The sequence below is a fragment of the Cygnus atratus genome, chromosome 8 (assembly GCF_013377495.2).
Source record: "Cygnus atratus isolate AKBS03 ecotype Queensland, Australia chromosome 8, CAtr_DNAZoo_HiC_assembly, whole genome shotgun sequence".
Lineage (NCBI taxonomy): Eukaryota > Metazoa > Chordata > Aves > Anseriformes > Anatidae > Cygnus > Cygnus atratus.
The window spans coordinates 20556435-20580911 of record NC_066369.1 but is presented as its reverse complement, the minus strand read 5'-3'; the positions used below and the strand labels follow the sequence as shown (position 1 = coordinate 20580911).

General features: G+C 36.2%; 1 protein-coding gene across 6 annotated transcripts in view; it reads right to left on the bottom strand.

The window, feature by feature from the left end:
• The window catches only part of ZZZ3 (zinc finger ZZ-type containing 3), a 63791-nt gene that overhangs the window by 27530 nt on the left and 11784 nt on the right, over positions 1 to 24477 (bottom strand). For all 6 annotated transcript variants that reach the window (XM_050712257.1, XM_050712256.1, XM_035538213.2 and 3 more), the window contains exons 2-3: positions 10024 to 10180; positions 4575 to 6133 (exon numbers count right to left, since the gene is read on the bottom strand). In XM_050712257.1, the coding sequence (XP_050568214.1) occupies positions 4575 to 6082 (1508 nt within the window). In that variant the 5' untranslated portion in view covers positions 6083 to 6133; positions 10024 to 10180. The remainder of the gene's footprint in view (positions 1 to 4574; positions 6134 to 10023; positions 10181 to 24477) is intronic.

The window sequence follows — 24477 nt, the reverse complement described above, 5'->3', positions numbered from 1 at the left end:
AATAACACAGGAGGATAATTTATTCTGTAGTAGTAGCTACTCATAGCTACATACCCTCACTACAAAGGAATGTTAGACTACCTTATCTGTACATTAAAGTAAATCCATACTGTATGATAAATTTGTCCTTAACTCTGACATATATATCTGAATATATCTGAAAGCATGGGGATATAATACCGTACTGTTAGAATATTTTTATTCTTAACCAATATACATATGAAGATAGACATTGAGATTTTATCATAAAATATATTCACTGAGAAGTAGCTTGATTTTTAATATTCGTTACCAGCCAGTTAAAGAAAAAAGACGGTGTAGGGAATATTAGAAATTCAGCTTAATGAAAGAGACTTCTACAAAATTATGTTAGAGTTACACTTCAAGAAGACCTAGGCATAACAAATAAATATATATAGCAAGATGCACCAGACTGTATTCTAGCAAGTCAAGTGCAATAAGACAAACTTTTAAAATCTGATTTATTAGGCAGAAACATTCCTGACTCACTGAATAAAATACAAACTTAGTACCACAGAAAATGCCACAGGTGTTTCTTTTGTTTCTCACATTCATATAATATTGAAAGTTAAACACATCCAAATAAATTAACGGTATTTCTATGAATAGTCAATTAAATCTTATTGGACTATCCAATGTAGTCCAAGTTTCCAAGGCCTCTGCAACAATAACACCGGCAGTAAGAATTCACAAGACTGGGTTTTAAGAGATGTATTAAAATAATTCATTTTAATCTGTCTTCAGATTAAATATCAGTACAACTACTATAATGTTAAATATTACAAAGTAATAAATGAAAACAAAGATATATGAGAATATTTATTTACTGAACAGATACAGGGTACTATTTCTTGCAACTTAATGCTTGTAGGCAAGTCTTCACGCACAACTCTTGTATTTCAATGGGCTTACCTACAGGCCTAAGTGCTCCCTACAAAGCAAACCACAACTTACATTATCTTAGAAATACACATGAATCTTATACACATGGAAACTCAATCACATTTTCACCTAAAGCCTTCAGTAGCTTGAGAAGAGCGCTGAGCAAAATTTGTCCCTCATAACCTCGTACCTGCCAAACAGCGCAAACTTCCAAAGAGATTAAGAGGAGAAGAAAAAAGAGCACTAAATGAAACACAGGACAAAGGGGAAAATACACTGAGAAAAAAATATTGCAAAGATAGAAAATTAAAATAAGCTAATGCACTGTAAGAAACAATTAGACTATAAAAAGATACAGCAAAGAGATATTCAACACTGCTAATAAAAGACATATGCAAAACACTAAATACAGCGTATAAAATTTAGCAATGTAAAAATTAAATCAACAAGTTCTGTTTTAATGAAAGTATCTCAAAAGATGATGTAAAGGTTTCTGAGAAAATAAAAGCTGATTTCTCAAATATTCACCAAACCATATTTTTCTGAGGCATTACACCAATACACAAGAAATCAAATTGTGTGTTCAATCACAGAAAAATTAACAATACTTTACAATTATACAACCCCCTACATCACTCTGTTACTGTCTACATGAATGTCTAACACTGCAATAAAATTTCTCTTTAGAGATCTTGGATCCTTCTTTGTAGGATGGATATATCCTATTAAAGAGGTTGTGGAGCATCCATTGTTTTGACCTTCTCTCAGAATGATAATATTCCATAATGTGCTTTCTGTGATAATTATTTTTCCTATCGTATCATTCAGTTTCCCAGAAATATTAACATATGAATGTTGCTTAAAGATGTTAACATTCAAAAAACAACAGATACTCATACAAAATACCACAATATACATTCACTTGTTTTTCTTATAGCAAGTCACATCACCAGCTGTTGAAGGTTATGGTATATTCATATTTTATCAATGTTGCAGTAATTTCTTGGAGAGTGAAAATCAGCTGTATGAATGTGTATTAATCAAACTATGTAATGAAACAAGAAATAATTTAAGTCTATAGACATAAATTGATTCTACAACTCAGAGGAATATAGATCTTTTTCCCCTCTGTGGCAGATCCAAAGAACAGTATTAATGGCTTGCTGGAGAAATCTGTCTCCTGAACCCAGCCAAGATGCTAATGTCTTTCTGAATTTGCTTTTAAAAGTGAACAGAAACATAAACCAAAGGAAAATATCATCCATAAACACAAGTTTAATCACAAGCTAATGAAGGACAGAAAAACAAAACCGTATACCATTTGCAGATCTAAGAAGCTTAAGACTAGCATACTTTGCTTAACCAAAAATATCAAAGGCAAAATGAATAGCCTGTACCTGATGGCACGGGAACCCTGGAATTCTTTGTGTCCAAAAAGGGGACATCAGGGAAAACATTTCTGCTAACATCTTTTTTAATTTACCATTTTTGAAAATAATCACCAAATGAGATTAAACAGGGCTAAAATCAATACACAATTCAAAACCTAACACATGAATTAAGAGTACCCTGTAATGAATGTTGATGTATTTTAAATCTGTAAAAGAATGTATTGCACTGTATTTGATTAACTTTTGAACTATGGAGTTCCAGATAAAGGATAACAGCATTCAAATACCAAATATAGATTTAAGTTCTTTAGAAAGATCACATTATCATGAGGAACCATCAGAATACTAGATTTATTTTCTTTCAAATATAAGCCCTACAGCCCCCCCAAAGCTGCCCATAATTTTCCAACAATAACAACATGCTTTTAAAGGAAAAAGAATATCCAGTTAAGTAACACTACCTTCAGAAGCATGCTTCCCTTCTGAATAGTAGGGATGACTTTCTTGATCTAGGAGAGAATTCTAGTTTTGACTTTGTTTTACCACCAAATATCAGTAAAATATAAGATAGGATAAAAAACATAGCACTTTTTTCAGAACTCTGCATTCAGACAGCAAGTTAATAGCAAGCTACCAAGTCCTAGTTGCAGGTGATCTGTACAAAGATCCAATTTCAAAAGCTCTAACAAACAGCCTGCCAGTGTGAACAACAACTAGTCACATTTTCAGAGCAACAGTATATATTCAAAAGCTAACACTAGGGCATATTCCTGAATTTTTTCAAGAACACTGTGGATCTTTGTTTAATCGTTACAGGAAAAACAAAACACTTTTTTTCCCCCACATTTACCTTCAAGTTCAGATTTTGATTTAAAGAACTGTGCATTTTGGACATGTTTAATTTGGAAGATGTTAAAATGGAAACTACATCTAAAAATCTGATCTAATCTTCATCACTCTTCCTAATAAATACCAAGTAAGTGGATACAATACTATTATATCTTTGCACTAACAGAACTAGTAAAGTCATCCCATATACAGATTAAAAAATTTCAGAAGACAACAGTCCATTTTTCCCATTTACAATTTTTCCATTTACAATTCTATCTACCAAGACAAGTGTCCATATACTTTGGACTGATGGCTGAAGCTATAGACAGTTCATCATTATTTTAAAATACTAGTTTGTGTCAACCATGCTCTAATCCATAATTTTCTCTGATTAAAATAATGCATTCATATCCAATATTGAGCAAAATTTGATCATGAAAATAATGCAACTCGAATATCCCCCCCCAAAGCAGGCAAACTTCTGCTGAATTAAACAATCATCTCTGCTTTGTGCCCCTTATTTGTAATGATTGTGCTGTGATTATTACAGAAGCTACTAGCAATGGCTGTAGCTCTCCACATGAAGCAAACTGAAGATTATCTGAATTTGGCCCTTCAGTACTCACAACAAAATGTAGAGCATCTACTAAACAGCAAAACACACAAGTCAAAAGTGTAACAGACTGCACAATAAAAACTGCCACAACCTATTATTTGAAGACAAATTTTCTCCACGTAAACTTTCTTCACTGAGAAAAGCACCCTTTTGTTTTAAAGATCACTGTCACAGTTATCATGTATTTACAATTACTGCAATTCTCTACTTACAGACATTTAGATGATAAATATAACACCACATCAGTACTCTTTTCTACTAATAATCAGAATATATATATATTTACATTTAAATGAATATAAACAACAGTGTAACATAACTTATTCTGGAGAAATTTCACAAATTGCTGTGTTTAGAAAATTTACCTTCCTTAATATGATAACGGAAAGTCCTTCCCATGAGCATGAAAGCAAGGTATCTAACCTTAAATTCTATATACAACAGAATGTCAGCTTCATAAGCTGTCTGTGCTGTGTCTATTAGATACGCTGATAGGTAACTGAACTGTTTCTAATTAGGGGGTCGTAGATTCTTTGTTTTGCTTCCAGCTAGCTTTCTAGAGAAAAGAGATAACAGATGTGCTTCCAAAAACAATTTCTGGCCAAAGAACTCATATCACTAGAAATGTATAAACCACATTGCTGTACCATACTGCATATTAAATAGAGAGTTTAATTTTGTTTGGGGTAGAAACAAGGTAGAAAAATGAAGATTGAAGACTATGAAAATTATAAAGCATTTAAGTTTTTGTGACAGTACTTTAAATACTTATTAATTTACGTATTTTTGTAAGAAACAAAAGCAGAATTCATGGTTACCATAGTTACACATACTCTTTGTTGTGTTTCAATGCCACATGATCTGATTCAAAGTAATACACATCAGGCTCTTCCTCATCGTCCTCTGCAGTGTGGTTGTTGGCACTCTCTTTGGCAGATGGTACATATCCAGCAACAAGCCTAGCCTCAGAAAGTGGCTTTCTTAGTCCATCACTCCCATGGTCTGTATTACAATTCCTCTCCTTTTCATTCTGTTTAATTTCTTCAGAGTTTTTGGGAGATCCATTGATATTATTAATACCTACAGGTACATTCTTTTCAGTGGGACTAAGATTATTTTCCTCAACCTGTCCGTTTTCTCTACAAGGAGAGTTATTTTTAGTAGGGCTACTTCTGGCAGGGGCAGCCCTTCGTGGTGAAGTTCTCAATGTATATCTGTGTTCTTGAAGTTCTGAAATAGATGTCATTTGAGCTGAAACACAGTCCAGCACTGAAGAATGTGGTTCAGGTTCACCTGAGATTGATGTACTGTCATGATGAGTATTCGGGTTGCTATTGGTGTTTTCAGCACACTGTTCCTTAGAGGCACTGCTATCTCCTACTACATCTACTTCCTCCTCAGAATCCCTCAACAAAGATGACTGGATTTCAGAAAAGGACCCCGTAGCTGGCTCATCTGCCCGATTAGCATGCTCCTCAGGCAAGCAGTCATTTATTATTTTATGGTCCTCTAACTTTACCTGTTCTTGAGAGTTTGTGCAAGGCACATAATGGTCTACAACACTGTCCTCCTTGCTGCTATTGAGCAACAATGAAGAATGGGCAAATGAGTTTCCATTTTCTGCTACTGTTTTATCCTTGGGCGTACAGGAGCCAGCATTGTTTTGCTTAGCGTTCCCATCAAACTGACAGTCATCACAGTTTAAAGAATTTGAGTCTCTCTCGCCAACTCCATTGACAGTCTGGTAGCCTGCGATTTCTTCAACTACTGCAGAATTATTAAATCCTTCTGCACACACATTCACCTTTTTAACTTCCCTTTTGTCACAATCATCCAATATAAGACATCGACAAGCTCGCTTAGTCCCAGGAGAGAGTGCATCATTGTCTGACACTAAACTTTTACGCTCCAATGATTCCTTCTCTGTTTTAGTAGGCAAGTCTTCTTCTGAACTGTTGGGTGCCTCTGAACGTAGACAGCGCTTAATTCTTTTCAATACTGGTGATACAGGTTCTCCTTGTCTTTTCTCACAATTTTCCACAGTTTGTTTATCAACATTATCTTTTTCTGAAGTAGAAAGCCCTCTCTTTCTAGGGCTCACCCATGATTCCCGAGCACTCTGTTGTTTCAAATCAGTAGTTCTTCCACCGTTACTTCCCTTCTGAGTTTGCACAGACTCTGGCCTCTTCTTTGGTGACCTCGATCGTACTTGAGGATGGGGTGAAACTTCCTCTGGATGAGCAATACTACGGTTTCTTAATGTTCGACCACAAAAGTTTTCATCCAAACCATTTAAACCCACTGTTGATCTTGTAACACGAGTAGATCGAGAAGCAGCCATACTATGGCAAGTCCCTAAAGTATGTTCATCATGATCCACTCATTGGGAAACCTTCAAAAAAATAAACAAGAATTAAAAAAAATACAGAACCACCTACAGACATAGCGATTCTGAGGAATATATTACCACATTTATCTAAGGTAAAACTGAACATGTATATTCAATATATTAATATGACTCCTTTCTATGCCAATACATTAGGACATTAAAGAAGTTTAGCTTGGAAAAGACCTCTAAGGTCATCTATTTCAACTTGTTTAAAACACAAATCACTCAGGTCTAACCTCATGCTCAAGTAAAATTTAAATGAGGTTACATACGACTACATCCAGTTGGGCCTTGAAAACTTCCAAGTACAGCCTCTCAGGGCAATCTGTTCCAGTGCTTAACTGTCCTCATAGGGAAAACGGTTTTGTTATATCTAGGTGGGATCTGGGATCTCCTCTATTTCAACTCTTGATCATCATCTCTCATTTTTGCACTATTTACATGAACAAAAAGCCAGGCTCTAGTGTCTCAATCTCCTCTGAAGTGCTAGAACGCTGTCCTCCCAAGCCTTCTCATTTTTTAAACTTTTCACGTAGCTGCTTGGATGAATCATCACCTACATGGGATTTAAGTAAATTCAGACTCAATGCTAAGTTTAAAACATCTAGTTTGAAAGTGTATTTGAGACTTCTGGCTGAAACATAGGAGCACTCGATCTGCCCAACCTGAAAATAACATTTTTCATAAAAATCATTTCAGTCCTATACCTTTTTTATTCATTTCATCTCTAAAAATTCAACATGTCAAACTCCACATCACCACGAATCTGTCATAATATGCATGATAATGAATAGATTCACGTTTGTACATAATGGCATACCATCCCCTTTTCCATCCAGCTGAATTCCAGATTTCAGGAACCTGTTCCACTAACATATGATGTGAAAGCTTAAAATTTTAAATATGGAATCAAACCTTCTACATGCTATTTCGAAAGGCAGAAAATGACAAATGGAAGAAAATTGTTTTATGAGGTTTTGTTGTTTTTTTTTTTTATCTTCAGCAAGAAGAGAACAAAAATAAGAGCACAGATTCTCAGAATTCTATTAAGTGTCAGTTGGTCCTAGAGCAGAAAAGAGAGAATGGGACAAGTCCAGTACACCTCTTAAGCAATTAAAGTTTGACACAATTAGTAGTAATTGTAATAGTAACTACAACTAGTAATGCTGTCTGCTTAGGTGTTCTTAGTGCAAGTAGTCTTTCATAGCAAAAGAAATGTATGCTAAAAGTATTAATTGTATATATAGCTATACCAAACAATACAAATAAAATGTTTCTTCTTAACTATAATAATATGAAAAAACAACTCTAGCATTTAGCTTTGTTAATATAAAGCTTGTGAACTCTGAAAATCACTGAATACAAAATTAGTCTCACCCTAATATATTACTGGTAGTAAGCCACAAACAACAACTAAAAAACAAGCAAACTGTTTTTATACTTAAAGCCATAAATTAACATAAGTCAATTATGGAATACGGAAACGCTACTCTCAAGGAGCTTCTGGCTTTAGCAGCATTTGAATGAGCAATGGCTATACAATTCTTCTCTCTAGCTTTTCAGCTAGCAAGAAGACAAACTGAAGGTTGGTGGGAAGAGTAAGTTTTGCTGATCTGAAGAAGACAGATTTTCATTACTAATTAATTCTGACAGCATAAACTATACCTCATACAGTACCCTGACTATAGTCTGAGCTATATACTGTAAATGCTCAGTAGTTTAGTTCCAAATCAACAATCAATCAGGTATGATGGACAGTAGTTTCTTTGGTCCCACTTAAAAAAGTGCTGCTTTAAAATCTCAAGCATAAACCTGGAAACACAGACTTCCAAAGTACTGAACAGGTAAAATTCTAACCCAGTCAAAGTAATAAATGTGAATAAGACAGGAGACTTTCGAATTTCTAATACATACTTTAAAACATGAATATAGTAGATTAACTGAAAATGTTTCTCTTTTAATTCACAAGTATCTTTCTTTTCCTGAATACATTCCAAAGCAAAACCCCAAAATAAAACATTAATTAATACCAGTTACGAACAGTTCTAATTTGGCTAGGACTGAATAGAACTTCCTAAATCTCAATCAACCACACACAGCAACAATATAAATTTAAATTCAGCATCACACCTCTCTACAAAGTCTTTGCTGCAATTCCTTTTTCAGGTAAAAATATTTGAGCATAGCATTTTATGATCATTTTTCAACTATAGGGCAGGTTCTTTGTATCTTGTATAAAACATGGCAACTCTGAGTTTCATAATGCAGGCCAATCAAAAAGGAGAGGAAAGGCAGAAAAAAAAGCCATTAGGATACCAAAGACAGGAGGACGGAATTCTTTGGGAGTTGTTTCTTTTGTTTTTGTTTTTTTTTTTTAAACCTGTTTTACCTGTTCAAGTAGATAATGCATACTAAGGAAATTCAACACAACATAGCAGATTTTTGTTAAGTTGGTACTGTGTAGTATGTGGAACTGTTGCTATGAATCTTTAGACAAAATAGTATTCTGCTGTGTACAGCAACATTAAAGAATTCCCCAAAGGTATCTAACAAGTCACCAAAAAGCAACGCTGTCAAAATCACCACTGTGGAGTCCAGTGCAGCCCTCAGAGCTTACAGTCTAAATTATTTGGTAATTGTGCTACCAGGAACTTCAGAACAGACCCCTAGCACACTGTATGTTACTATGCTGGAAAGAGCTCTTTCTCCTGTCTGTTCCCCTCAGTGGAGGCAGAGCCAGGGTTTGGAAGGCCTTCATCCAAGACATGCTGTAGTAGTTGGAGTGGAAGGCCTGTAAGTCAGAAGTGTGATGTTTATACCTTAGAATTCTTGCACTTGCATCCTAGATGTTCTGGAATCTTCCCTACATTCCAAAACTCAGGACAAAGCAAGAAAAAACACTCCTACTTTCCTGCTGTAGAATAATGGCTAGCCCTAGCCACTCTCGCTGTTGAACTGCTAGGATAATACTAAAAGGCAGGCACTTGAACAGCAGCATTTTCCTCAGCCACACACTTCCTGAAAAGCAACACGCCAGCAGTGCTGCTGGAAAAGAAGAGTGGACTAGCTCAACCACACTGCACATGACTTTTCCTTTCCCTTTTTTTTTTTTTCAAGTACTTCTCCTTTACAGAACACTGACAAGGATGTGCTATATAACCATGTAACAAAGAAAAAAAAACAATTATGAAATGGAATTTTCAAAAGCTCCCCAAACTGAGTTGTATTTGTACTGCTAAAACCCTCCTGCTTACTCCTGCTGTCTTACATGAGTATCTATGTCTGTGAAGGAGTGCGGTTTGTATTCTGGGAGATACAGGTATAAACAACTGCTATCATATTAACTTCCATTTTGTTCAATTAAGAGTAACAATTCAGGACAAAGTGCAAGTTCTCTGACGAACTCTGTCTTAGGAGCAAATATAAATAGCAAGACAGCAAATGGGGAAAACATCAGTAGTTGAGCTGAAGAGGTAAAGAAACTAACGATATGTTGTCTACAATAGTTGTTCGTAACCATTTTCTGCATGCATCAACTTGCCTGTATATTCTCCCCTTTAATGTACAAGCTCAGTACTTTCTAGAGAGCATTCTCATTTGAGAAGGAACCCAAACACAAAAAACAAGGTCATTTAGACACTCCATTTCACGTAGGTTTTGTAATTAAGCCTAGCATACATAAGGATCAGTAACTGACATTTGAAACGGATATTGATAAAATAAAATAAAACAAATTCCAATGTGCACTTTGGCAAGAAACTACTGTTAAACTCGACAAACTAGAAATAATATACAAGACAAAAATCTTAACTGATTTGCTGCTGTTATTTGCTAAAGAAAGAAACCTTACAGAACAATCTGTTATTTACTTAGTACAAAACGTAAAATCTTACCATTGCAAAACTAGAAGAAATACAAACTTCTGATGTTTCATACAGCAGACTCCCACTGCACCACTCTAACAATATCCAACACCATTGCTGACATCCGTGAGGTAATCCAAATGCCTTTTTACTAGTTTATGCCATCACATTAGCAAGATTTTGAAAACTGTTGAGAAAAGGACATCAATAAAACATGTAAGTTATTTCATTAAAAAATAAGAAAAATGCAACAGTATACAGTAAAGAGTAATGGCTTTCCTAAGAAGCAATTACCAGTTTTACAAGTGTCCTACATAAAGAACAGTATGTTATAAAGTAATTAAGAATGTGAAACGCTAATTCAGGTTTCAAATGTAAAATATCTTTCTTGGATTAAGTGACTCAGTATAGTACACTCACGATATGTGAGAAAATGAATTCACAAAGGAGTCATGGTATTCAAACCTCGGAAGATACTTCAAGAGACACAAGAAAGCAAGTAGTAAAAAATATAGATTACAATGAATTATGAAATACTTTATTAAATATATTTTATAATTAGATACATACTGAAAAATAATTATTCTGCTATTCAAATTTCACCAAGTTAAACTTAAAATCTACATTAGCTCTAAATCCCTGATCTACCCTTAATTAAGTGACATGCTTTCCAGAGTTCACACCAAACCTATTCTTCTTACAAGGAAAACAAACAAACAAAATTAGCTTGTTTACAGTGGAAGTGAACCAATTTTGACACCGGAACACAGAAATAAACGTACAAAATAAAAAGCCACCCTATGCTTCCAGCTGTCTCCGGAGTACGGGCACCAGTGCCAACACCCAATAGCCATTAATGAAGAATCACACCAGGAATCACATTTAACCTAAGAACACCCGCTATTATGGAGGCACCACAGATCCCTGTGGAATAGAGATTACTGAATCTTTCTTCATCTTCTATTGAATTCATTAGAGCGATCTTATTTTAATACTGAAAATTCAGAAACTTCATGGTGCAAACCACAAGCTGTCAGGTTTCTCCAATTTGCCTTTCTACACCATTATTATATTTGGATTATAAATGTAAAAAGCCTTGGGAAATTGTCTTGTTTACTTTGAACTTACTAATAATATCATATTGGTAAGAGTTGAAAATGAATTCCCTATCATGTTAGCAATTCAAAATACAAATTCATCTAGGTAAGAACAGAACAGATTAATTATATCTAGTTATAGTGAAATTCAATAATAAAAGATATTTCTACAATGATGTTTAATGAAGTATCACAAATTCTATTACATGGCTAACTAAATCAAATGAGATTTCAATTATTCAGTGGAATTTCTGAATTTAACAAACAGCAGGGAGCTGTCAAAATAAAAGACAAATAAAGAACGGAAAAACAAGAAGGCAAGGAAAAATATTTGAAAACCCAAGAGGTAAATGACTGAAAAGAACAAGCAAAAAGGCACAGCAGCTACCTAGCTGTACCAGGAACATACCCAGAACACAGAGATGGACTCCATGAAGAGCTCCAATATGAACTGACTTCAGGCTGTTTTCTCCCCCCACTACATCAAATTTCTTCTGTTTTTAATACTCTGGTATGTTCTCAGTTACTTAAACCTGTACAGTTATCTTTCCTATCGATCCCTTTAAGTGTAACTTTACATAACTACAAAAAGTAAAGACAGATTTTGACAGATTCTTGCAAAAAAAAACCATCACACCACAACAAAAATGCCATTGCTCAGTAGTGTTGGTAAAACTTAAAATACAGGAAAAGCGTAAGACATTATAGAACTGTAAGTCAAACATAAGAAATCCTAATCTCAAAAATTTTAATTACTTTACCAGTCCATAAGAAATGGGCATTTGTGTAAGTTGTTTCAGGAATGGCTGAACTAGCAATGGCAGTCTTTCCACTGATTGGTATACTTCATCTCCCCCAATTTCCTCTCCTCCAAAACCACCCTATTTTACTCCCTGCAGGGGAGAAACCACCTCTGCTGTGCCTTGTGGCCTTTTGGGAGAACAAGAAGATTTCTGAAACAGCTGAAAGAATATAAATATCACATTAGGAGAAACCAAGGTGGAAAAAAAAAAAGATTTTACTTAGTCAGGACTTTTTGTTACGTGCTTTGCAAAAACTAAACTGACCAAAAAAAACCACCAAACCCCAAAACAAACCTTTAATCAGGATACACTGAAATGACTGCACCTTGATTACTGCTTAAAAACTAGAAAAATAAAAAATAAAAAAAATATCAAGAACTTACTGAGTTCTATGTTCGTCAACTTAGAAGTTCATTTGGCAAAAATGTCTTGATAATAAACTATTTCTGTATATTTCAAAACTAATTAGAATGATTTTTTTCATCTAGAACAAACACACATTCCATGGTTGAGAATTTCACTGGCAGCCTAATCTTATGTTTTGGACACCACTCTTAAGAAAGTATGAGTTGGAGTAAGGTGTGCAAGGGAAACTAAACATGCTTCGAGGATTAAAGCTTTCTTCAGGGAATGAAATCAACCTTTAAAAAAGCAAATATTGCAATAAAGACTCTAAAGAATTGGCCAAGAAACAACATGGTCTGGTGTGTGTGAAGCCCACTAAAAACGAAGGAGCGAGAAATTACAGATGAATGTAGAATGTAATGCAGATGGAGACAAAGCTTTAAAGTAAGAGACTGAATTTGTCTCCCATCGGGAGAGATGGGTAAGCACTGAGACAGAAGTGGTGATACTGAAACCTTATAGGGAATGGTCATACATTAATCAGTGCGGCACTTCTTCACAGTCAGACTGAAGGGTTACACAGCTTTATGTGGACTTCCCCGATAAACACTGCAGTCAGATTATTAAGTTAACCAGAAGCCTGTTCAGCAAATAGGCTAGTAAATACTGACTTGGGTGTACAAAAAAACCTCCTGGAACAGGGGAAACAAATTTACACAGAGATGGATACAAACACTTGCAGACACCTCCTTCCTAAATATGTAGAATAACCCATTTCTTAACTGGGTTAAGCCAGCTCTGTGTATCTGGGAACCAAGTACAAGTCAATTATTTAAAGGAATCCCAAGAACTAAGAAACACATACACAGCTAGAGAGACAAAGTACATTCAACATAGCCTTAAGCTAGAAAAGCAGCATTAAAGAAGAGTTCAATATAGGAACATATGGGGCGTATCTGCATAGAGGACCTGAAAGGAGCAAACGACCACAGCCTCTACTGTAATTGTGTAGTGGTGCTTTATATATCTGGTACTTACAGAGGATATATTAACATTATATACAACGTTAAAAAAACACACAAAATTTCATACCTGTGTGGTAGAAAAAAGAGACCCTTGCAACAGGAAAGTCTCTAATACTTATTTGCTATCACATATTTTATGGCAATGGACAATAATCACAGCCTTCCACATCAATTCAACCCTAGAAAATAATTTGTTCATCTCATCTAGATTATAATGAATCATTTTTATATGATGAGAAATTATCTGTTCTCTTCCTATTCTTCTGTGTCGCAACTAATAATCTATTTCTATTTGTGCACAATGATAATGTGCGTGGCCATAAAGATCAACATTTTCCTCTGTGCAGATACTACAGCTGTGGACATCTGCTAGCAGTAGCGCTCTTAAGTCTCATGCCACGGTAAATCCCCAAATCTGTTATTGGTTTAGTTACCATTTACAAGAACAAGTGTGACACACACACACAGTCACCCTCTCCTGGTTTATTTTCATTCTGTTCTAGATCTGCGGGACCATGCCTGCCTCTGCCTGAAAGGAAGATAGCACAATTTGCTAGTTCAGTCACAAGTCTTTAATCATACTTCTTTCTGTCAACACAACTGGGGAGTCCTTGATATATATTGTTTTTTTTAAAAGCATTGCATTTTATTCTTTAAACAAAAACTGTGTTAGATTTTACATTGTCTGTTTCAAATTGTAATACCTCAGAAGAAGCATCGCTTTAGCACACATCTCTTTAATACTGAAACACAGAACATTTTCTGGGAAGGAAAATGAAACGAAACAAATCCATACCAATGACAGTAAAATGGTATGATTTGAGTTTAAGACTGTTCATAATTTAGCTAGTTTGACACAATGTCCACTCGATTATTCTGTATCTTAACCCCGATCTAGCCCCCTAATTTTGAAACGCTGCTTCAAGCGACCTAGTGTTTTTCTACACCACTATTACAATGTACTGAACGTAACTATTAAAATAACTATGATTTTCACACAAGTATATAGAAAAATCTGCCATATTTCTGAACCTATAAACATTCTCTCTTTCTTTCAAAGCCTCTCCAGAAGCACTCTGAACCACTGGCCACCATTTACATGTTAGGATAGAGCAGTGTACCAAGAACCTCCTCGTGGTGGATCACAGTGCAGATACAAAACTGAGAGCCCAAGTGGCTCTTCTCAAGCCTCTTTCTAAATTCTACTTCTCCTAAGACTCCATCAGAGTTGACAAACCGTGCTTGATCTGAGTTGATTTGTAGTTCAGTCCTCTACATTAAAGCAGTTTAACAAAGAAAATGCATAACATTTATCATCAATCTCCTGTTTGTCATTACGGTCTATTATGCGCGCGGCATACATTCTTATCAATTAGGTCATCCATACATTAAGCACACACACACAATCTTTAATCACTAGCAGGACACAGTATTTACTGCATGCTATGGACCTTTGCGGAGGGAGTGGTGTTACATCTGCTGGTTTTCTATTTTCCACATCAAATTATACCAAAGGTATCTTGAATAGGCTTTTGTGTTCTGACTGCCTACGTATCTCCTGCTCATTATGCTGTTTACCTTCTTATCAGCTAAACATTCCAGACCACGTTATTTGAGTGACAGAAGAAGCAATTAGACTATACAAATTTTAAGCTTGCATAGTACTAGTTAAGTGTGTATCTCAAAAGTAAAGAATATTCAGGGATCACTTACACTATGAAATAAAACTGGGGCATCTCTGTGCTAGAAAATAGCAATTCGTAAATCCTCTGTAGAGCAGCAGTATGTTATTTAGAACATCTTTAAAAATGGGAAGTTCATTGTATCAAATGAAAACTGCAGAAGCTAGTCACGTAAACAGAATCTAATCACTTACAGGAATATTTGTGCAAGAAAAAAACCATCTTTGAATGGAAGAGCATCTGCACAGACCTCAGATTATCAGGACTTTGGTTTATCTTCACATACAAAGCATATCACCTCCTAGCAAAGTGGCATTACTAAATTAGGGATGAATTCCATTTAACAAATTATATTCACCAGTCTATCACAATCAAGTATGCCAGCATCCCTTCCCACACATAACTACATTAGCAAGAATTTAGTTTTCTGAAGAAGGCACTATAGTTTTCTGATTTCACATTACATCAAACACAAGCAATGCTTTCAAACTATAGAAACAATCTGCACCGAAGATAATACGCAAGTTACTTAAAGCTATAATGAAAGCCTAAAGGCAATAAGCGCAAAAATAAGTGTTACAAGGCTCCACAGCCTGGAACTATTCTCAGATTTCAGCTATCTCTGACACAGTAAAATTATACTACATATGGTCAAATACAGTTTGTCAGAATAGGAGTTATACTACTTATATTTATCTCATATCAGGACAACAAGGTGAAACAAAGAAAGAAAGAAAAAAATAGAATGGTAAAAAAACTTATCAACACATTTTTTGTTTCTTTTCATACAGTCATACTACTTAAAACTGGCAGGGATATGCTTTACCAAAAACACACTAAACTGGAGACAAACCGGAATGGATAGTTTAATATGCTCATTTTCTTCCTTAAAATAGAAAGCTTCACAAGGCCAGACAAACCTATTCTTAGACAAGACAAAAAAAAAAGGTCTTTAGAAAGAATCTTACAAAAAAGCTGATTCTAGTTCTTCTGGGGGAAAAAATAACAAAAAAACCCCACCCTATATTGAAGAAGAAAACCTGAATCTGGTATTTAAATAACCGAATGTGTGAAAATAAACATAAGCTTATCCTCCTCCATCATATAAGCTTCTTTGCACTGTTTCACATTGACCCTTCTTTCTTTAAATCCGTAAAATAAAGAGAAATGTCAAAACAGTAAGTTATAGGAGAATGACTAGCAGTGCCCATCTGTCCCTCTGTAACCCTTCCAGTCAGCAGGACGTTATCAAAAGGCTGCTACCCACATTAGGGAATTTAATGGGAGAATAGTTACGATAGAGGCATAACCCCCTTCCTAGGCAAATTCTAACAATAGGCTGCCAATTTATATAAAAGCAAGTATAAATTATGCAAGTGTACCTATGCAACAGAACTCTAGAAAAAGAAAGCACTCTATCAGATTTCTTTTCCTTACAGACAAGACCTAAACTGCTTTCAGTTTCTTGTATCTTGGCCAAATTGGATTTTGAGCTGAAATAGTACACTGAGGCATCTGCTTTGTACTGCTACTCCCACCCTGCTGCCTTTCCCCTCAATTTTCAGTCAAAATAATTAGTCGTTTCTGTGCGCAAATATGGAATTAAAAAAAAAAACACACCACCACAATCCAATCCTCTTACTGGTTAGAACAGCTGACGTTTTTTTCAAGGAGTTTGTCTTACCTCCATGCTTGGTAGAACTGTGATGAAGGCAGGCTAAGGGGAATGCTAAGCACGAACAGATGGGTAAGGAGAGCACTTAGATTAACAAAGCGAGTGGGTATTGACTGGGAAGAGAGACAGACTGGAAGTCACGAAAAATTAGTAGAAAACAGTGGGCTTACAACTGCAAGAGGGAAACTAGGACTGGGAATAACTGGAAGAAGCAGGCAGGCCTTGCACAATCTGGGATCTTACCAAGTCACAACCAACCCCCAGCCGTCACCCCAGCACGTCACACCAAGGATTTGCCACAAGTATTTGTGATAACAGTGAATAAAAATATTTGTGCAACTTACTATGAAACGGATCTGCAAACATGTCTAATATGAAAATATCAACTGCTCTTTGTATCTTTTCAGATGGGTCTCAGTGGATCAAATTAAAAGGCCAGCATGCTGCAGCACAAGCATGAGTGAGTTCACGTGGCAGGAACGAAAGGTGAAGATGTGAACCTTGTAAGCAATACCAAACAAAGCCCTAAAAACAATAAAACAGATTCCACACTTTGATGCACCTCCTAGCACTGCTTCCTCTTAATGTACTGGAAAAATGCACAAGAGGTTTAATTAAATTACTATGAAGCCATTTAATACAAATTGCATTTAGCATAAGGCAAGTAGCCTTAACTCAACACCCCTCCTTTTATTGACTGACCAGTAAGGTCAGTAACTGTTGGCTGATACAATGCACTTCTCCAGAAAATAAAAAACAAAGTTGGCAAATGACTTCCATGTGCCACTTCAGAAAGTCATGCTTAACCTCATTTACTGCCCAGCACTCTGTCCTTCTTTGCCTCCTCTGCCTATTCATCCCCCTGTACCATGGGGCTGGGGCTGGATGAGCTTTAAGGTCCCCTCTAACCTGAGCCATTCTGTGATCAGCCCAGTGAAACACTCACTGCTTCTCAGGTGAAACTATTCAGCTGCTAAATAGCTTTGCTGTTACCCAAAGAACATCTCCTGTGCAGGATTACCAAAACATCTAATATCTTTCAGATACACAGTTTTGAAAAGTCTATTATAAAATTAATAACAGCAACTTGATTACAGTAACCATTTACCAAAATGCTATTGTAATAGAATAGACTCCAATTGTATTTAATTTCTTAACCACATAATTATACACCAATAAAGTGAATAGGTAAAATGTGTCATGTTTCCCAATTAAGTTATTATTACAATACGCAAAAAATACCAAGCACAAAAACTTTTTTCCAAAAGGTAGGCTGCTATTGCCAGAGGTCATCAAATAGTTAATAGCCCTGCTAATAGCTTACCTATGAAAAGGAAGTTGAAGAAAAACAGTGCTGCCTGACTTTCTAAAAAGCCCAAAGATAAGTTGTAACACCACTGCTCCTGTTTGCAGAATACAACACCAGGAACAGCTACTCTGATTTACTTGCTAAACAATTGCAACCGTGTTACCTTTCGAAGTACACTGCAATGCTTGGATTGTATGAAATACTGTGTATTTTTATCCCACGTGACTTTCAATCAAGGGCATGCATTTGAAATACACCAGTTAATGTACTTTTTATAGGAAAATTACAGCATCAGCTACATAAGCCTCAGAAAGCTACCATAATGACAAACCATGACGTACGAGATAGAGCAGTATTATGTATGCAACCAGGTATTCTCCATGCACTGCACTTGGAAGTGCCACTGCAACAGGTATTAAGACAAGTATCGCACCAGAAAATTTAGAAAAACGGGAGCATGAGGTACGCAACGCTTTCTGTAAGGTATTTTTAGTATTGTACCAGAACTTAAATGATTTTCTTCTCTGTTTTTTTAACCAAAATTTAAAATGTTCCCCTCCGTACCCAAAGAAGAAAAAGGATTTGTTTCCAATTATCTCCATTCAAGTAACACATTTTAACCACTCAGTTTCCATCTGATAATACCTGTGACTCAGTCTATGAGATAAACCTGTTATTCTATGAGCAGAGCAACAAAACTGTTATCCTATGGGCTGGCTCCTAGTCATCCTAAATGACAGTTCTGCCACATATCCCACCTTGCCTCCAACGTTTTGAAAAACTTCAAGTTCCTCTCTCTGGCTGTCTCCAAAACTCAAGGACCAATTCCACTCTACACATGCAGCACGTATACTGCTATCAAACCATACAGAGCAAGTAATTGCTGGGGTCAGACTGCAATCTCTCATAAAAAGCAGACTCCAGCTTTCAGGAAAGCTGCAAACTCTTTATGCTTCCAAGATCTCCACCCCCTGCTAAATGTAGCGTAACTGGCCAAGAGGTTCTAATGGTGCTCGGTGTTGGTAGCATCAAAGGAAGCGATGCCTCCTTCTCTAAGCTAAGGGGTTGATCAAATTATGGCTCTAAATGCTTCAAAACATTCTAAACAGACTTAGGGAGGGAAAAGTAGCAGAAGAACTATCCTGGCATCTCTGAATAAAAGAAACAGTCAGAACCATGCTGTGCCTTCTGAGCAGAGGCACCTTCATGATCCCAGAATTACAGGCTCCCTTGCCACGTGAGCTGATAGTGCAGGTGTACTTGTAGCACCACTCTGGGTAACCACCTGAAGTGTTCTCACGTGCTGGGGCTCTGGAAAGTAATGGGCTAGCATTTAAAACAAACTGCTTTAACCTGGAATTTAAATACTGTAGTAGCCTGCTATCAGGAGTGACTTGCCTCGTGTTGCACTCTGGCAGTTATTTTTAAGGATTCTTAGCTCTTTTAAATGCTCTGTGTTATGTGATGTGTTATGACTGACTTCAATATATTGGGTCCTGCCAGTGCCTAAAGGGGGCCCACAAGAAAGCTGGAGAGGGACTTTTTACAAATGGTCTAACACAGACCGCAACTGCTGGCTGCACTTAGCCATGTATGATAGCTTTGACTTTGCAGACGGTCTTTTCAAAGCAGCTTTGGGCCAGTTCTGTTCTCGGTGAGCTGCACGTCAGCATCACCCCACTGAGAACGAGCCGGTCTCACCTCAGTAGCCCCAGTACTGGAAAGCAGACAGATAATTTCTCCCAGTGCCTGAGCATCCCAATGGAACAACAGACATTAGCACTTGTAAACGACGTCTTACAACTTATTCTTAGATGCTTTCCAAATTCTGCTTTGCAACCAACCCTTAGCTCGTTAAGCTGACAGGTTTCATAACTCACTCTTATCTGACATTCTCATTCTTTGCCTGGGTCTGCACTTAAGCATTCTGAATAAGCCGACCATTGTGTGTATTTCAGGCTGCATGGATTCCTGAAGTGTCAGCTGACAACTACCGAAGGTGTTCTAAGTGCAGCGGTAACTGCATTTTTTTTTTTTAAAGCTCTTACAGTGACCAGTCCCTTTATATTTGAACATTGTTCTTTATCTGGTCAGAGAAAAAACAACTTTCACTATGAACATCACTGCATATCTTCTCTTAATTCAGAACTGGCCTCGATTAAAACAACAACAACAACAGAAGTATTTTAATAGTGGTCCTCGTTCAACTAGTACATTACTTTGCATAGCTGCTTCTGTCTATATCCAGCAACTTCCAGACAGCATAGCAAGCCAGAATTTCCTTGATTTAGTAGTACAATGGGAGCCTATTTTCCTTTTTTATTCTAATATATATTCTAGTATATTCTCCAATAGACCTATGATTGCATCATGTGTAACTTTGTTTTGCTTGACTACAGTTTTGCTTTCTTCTCTTGCTCTGCTCAGAGTAGTGTTTGTATTGGTAGGCCAGTACATTCACTGATGAATAACTCGCTGTGTTTAATTTCCTGGGTTTCCTGTGGTCTGCCTTGCTTTTGCTCATACTATTCATTGAAAATACATAAAAAGTTTGTTTAGCCTGCATTTACATTTAAAATCTCAGCCTTTTAGTTCTTGCATTCTCAATACGAACATTTTCTGTTTTGGCATGAAATGTAATTATCATCTTGGGGAAAGAAAAAAAAACAACTATTTTTATTTCTCTCTACTATAACTACAGGTCTTTGCTTTTCTTGCGACCACTGACAAATTGTCTTCAGGCTTGCTCCACTTACGTTTTTCATCTAGATGCAGGTTTACTCATCAGTTTTGCAGTTTCCACTGTCCTCAGCACAAGAAAGACTCAGACCATTCTGATTCATACTTCTTTAATCTTTAAAAGTCAGATATCAGTTATCTTGAAAGACTCAGCGAGAAGAGTAACTTTTCACACAATACAACCATATATCAAATGTGTTTTTTTTTCCAGGTAGCTTATTAAATTGCTCAATAGATATATTTTATAGATTAAAAATGTGTTTCTAAGCCTAAGATTTTATACTGTTCCTCTAAACCCACCATTAACCTGTCAACACATTGCTGAAATACAATCACAATTTACCCTCTGAATGCACTTCTTTTTGTTTCCTTTACTCAACTTTGTGATATAAGGAATACCTAGGTATTCTGCTTTGACTCTTATTGTTCTCCAGGGTTGTTTTGTTTTGCAACACCCAGTTTATTATTTCCTGCACCTGCATGAGGCAATTTACTTTCAAAATTATGCTCACTGCTCAAGCATAAAATGAAAGACTGCCTACAAAGTGCAAAATTCATCCCAATTGTATTACCCCTTCCCTCTTTCTGAATACTTTATCAAGCACTTTCTAAATATATCCCATGCTCCGGATACTGAGAAGCTACACTACATTTACAGAGCAAGCGACTTACCTATTACTGTCTAAGCATGTGAACATACCTGTCATCCGTGCATATAGACATTCAATTCCCTTTTACGTTAATTGATTACCCATTTTCAAAACTTATTCACTGACTTTAAAAGCAAGTCCATTATTTTAAACTTAATGCGAGGAAAGAAGTTTGAAACTAAGTCAGACCAAAGGTCTATCCAGTCAGCACTCTGTCTCACCAACAGCCATAAGCGGATGCCTGGGGAAGAGAGGGAATATACGTTTCCATCTTCCACCTATTTTCAGCTCAGGGTCCTCCCTCTTCTGTCATGGCTGATTTCTACCTATGTAATAAACTTCAATTGATTTCTCTTCTGTGAATTTTCACTGTTCTCCCTTGAGCTCCCATAAATTTCTAGCATTCAAGCTATCCCACAGATGTGTTTGTAAAAGAGAATGCTAATTTTTCATTTTTTCAAATGGGTATCAAGACCCATAACCTGGCAAAAAGGTAAGGATGAAAGGTTAAATATCCAACAGCAACTCCAGTTTTACCTCATTCTCTTTGTTGCTTTCAATTGTACATACCGGAACGACACTTTTGTGTTCTACTTAGAGCTTGCCCACCTGTTTTGCTTTTTGACTTTGCCTATATACAGTTTTCCACAAAAAAAAAAAAAAAAAGAAAAGAAGATCCATGGTATTATCAATAACAGAAAGCTACTGCATAAATGAGTATGCCATTTCAACTACAACGTCATAGATGTTTCACATGGATACAACTGAGTGTTGGTAAACTCAACATATGTTTGCAGTTTTAGCCACCCTAATAGAACACAAGACCTCAAGGTTTTAAATGACATCTTGTCCTTTCTCATTGTATTTTCCTGAAACTCAGTTAACTTTTGACATGTTTGACTTCCGGCCTTTCTCTTAAGATGACAGAACTTACGATAACTGCAATAGTATTTTAGTGCTTTTATACTTCATCAACTTAGTAATTCAATAGTATATTGCAAACAGTGATCACATTTCAATAAGTTAACAGAGAATTTAACCTTTTATATAGGAAATCTGTCTGAATAGAGTGCCTATTATTCTTAATATCTATTTCAAAGAAAGAAAGGAGATGCTCATCCTACCATTCCTTGCAATTACCCTGTATCAGCAGGTAAAAGGCCTGAAGAAACATGAAAACGATATTCAAGATCCAGATTCAGCCACTAGAGAATTTCTGAAAGCACAAGAACAAAAGGAAAAGAGCCTATCTTCAGCATATTTTACCAGACTCAGGCAACAGGAAGGAGCTGTCAGCAGCTGGGTCAAAGAGTGTGAATTATATAGTTTCCATACCTATCCTAAGCAAACAAGAGCAGATTGCCAGAATTCAGACACTGCTGAACAGCTAACCCATCACAGGAATACAAAATCCACACTTGCCGTTAAGTTCTCCAAGGTCTTGCTCTCCACATGCTTGGGCTTTGCCTCTGCAATACACACTGACACCACACTGAAAAACTAACCAAAAGAAATTAGGTCAAGCTTAGACTAAACAGGAAAATTATTTACGTTGGACTTAATAAATTAACTTATACAAATATAAGGTAAAGTGGGATTTTCCCCATTTTTCTCCTACTGAAACATTCAGTTACATAGATTTAATTAGTTAAAATGCTTATTTCTTACAAGACTGAAAACCATTTGTTAGCAGCTTTCTGAGTTTGCCAGAGAGAGTTTGGGATCTTTATAGAGTGAATTTGAAAACAATCAACAGCAGTCACAAAGTTCGAAATCGCTTTCATTCACTTTGACAAGAATATTCACAGTTGCATTTATAGAGAAAAGATATCAAGCAGATGACTCGACATTGCTCTTTTTTAACAATAAACTGCTTATGCTTTGCCAGCGATGTCCCAGAAAAACCTTACTGACCCTTTCTAAAGCATTTTTTTTCAAACTATCATACAAAATTTGAATGCTGTGTCAAAGCAAGTGCTTTGCTTATTCCTTTCTTTGTACCTCTGAAGAGCTGACATCAAGTATTAAGCAAGGATTAACATGACAAATGTAATTTACATGCCATCCATAAAACCGCTTAGCTTTATGATTTAAAATATTTTCCAAAAAACCCTGACTGCCAGTTCTTACAGAACATCTAAAATTTTCCTCTAAAAGTAGAAACGACTTCAACATGAACAACTGCATTACCTCCAGCATAACGTTGTAGCCATAAAAGAAGAAGTACAGTAGGAATGCAGCCCCTAAGAGCAGGATTTGCTGTACCTTCAAGACACAAAGCCCTCATAACTCCGTGACATATTCGCTCTCCTATGGCAATAAGCAATTAAACACATACCTTGCTCAATAGCTTGAGGAAAAATATGTGAAAATCCCGTATCTTTAAAAATTAGTTTCACTGTAACTGGAAACACAAAAAGTACTTAAATACAATGATCATGTAGGGCATGGCAGACCTGAGGATATACCTGCTGTATGGCCACAGAATTAATCGGTATTTTCTTTAGCTTCTCGTCCCTGCGTTCTGCACCCAGAAGCTATCCCAAGCCTCTGATTCTTCTTGTTGCTCTTTGCTGTGCTGAATCCATCAGAGGGATCAGTGCTGACTACAATATTCAAAGCATGCTATCCACAATTCATTCAAACGATTTTTACCACAGAATAGTAATGTTTTGTGTTGTGACCCCCTTCCTAATAACACTCAACACTATTTACTTTTTTTGACAGCTTGTGAAAATTGTTTTTACAAAAGCACCTATATCAGAACACTGAATTTTTTTTGCATATTTTATTCTTATGCATTATTTCCCATTTTTGAAAATGTGATTCTATTTTATCCCCCATTCACTCAGTTTTGCGAGATCATTTTACAACTCTGACTCAAGCCAGCAGTGAAATCAAGTCAGATTTGTATCAGCTCTAGATTATTATCAGTTCTTTTCTGTAATCACTGAAATATTTTTAAAGTATCACCACTCTAGAAGTATTTGATTGAAATTAACAATTCTGACCATCACCTAAGACACCTGATTATTTGTACTGCTCAGAAAAGAGAACAAAAAAACCTTCAATGCCATCCATGAAAATACTGAATGTTCTGTCCAAAGGAATACGTGCATTCCCTCTACAAAATTTGGGTTGAATCCTCCTTTGTACATT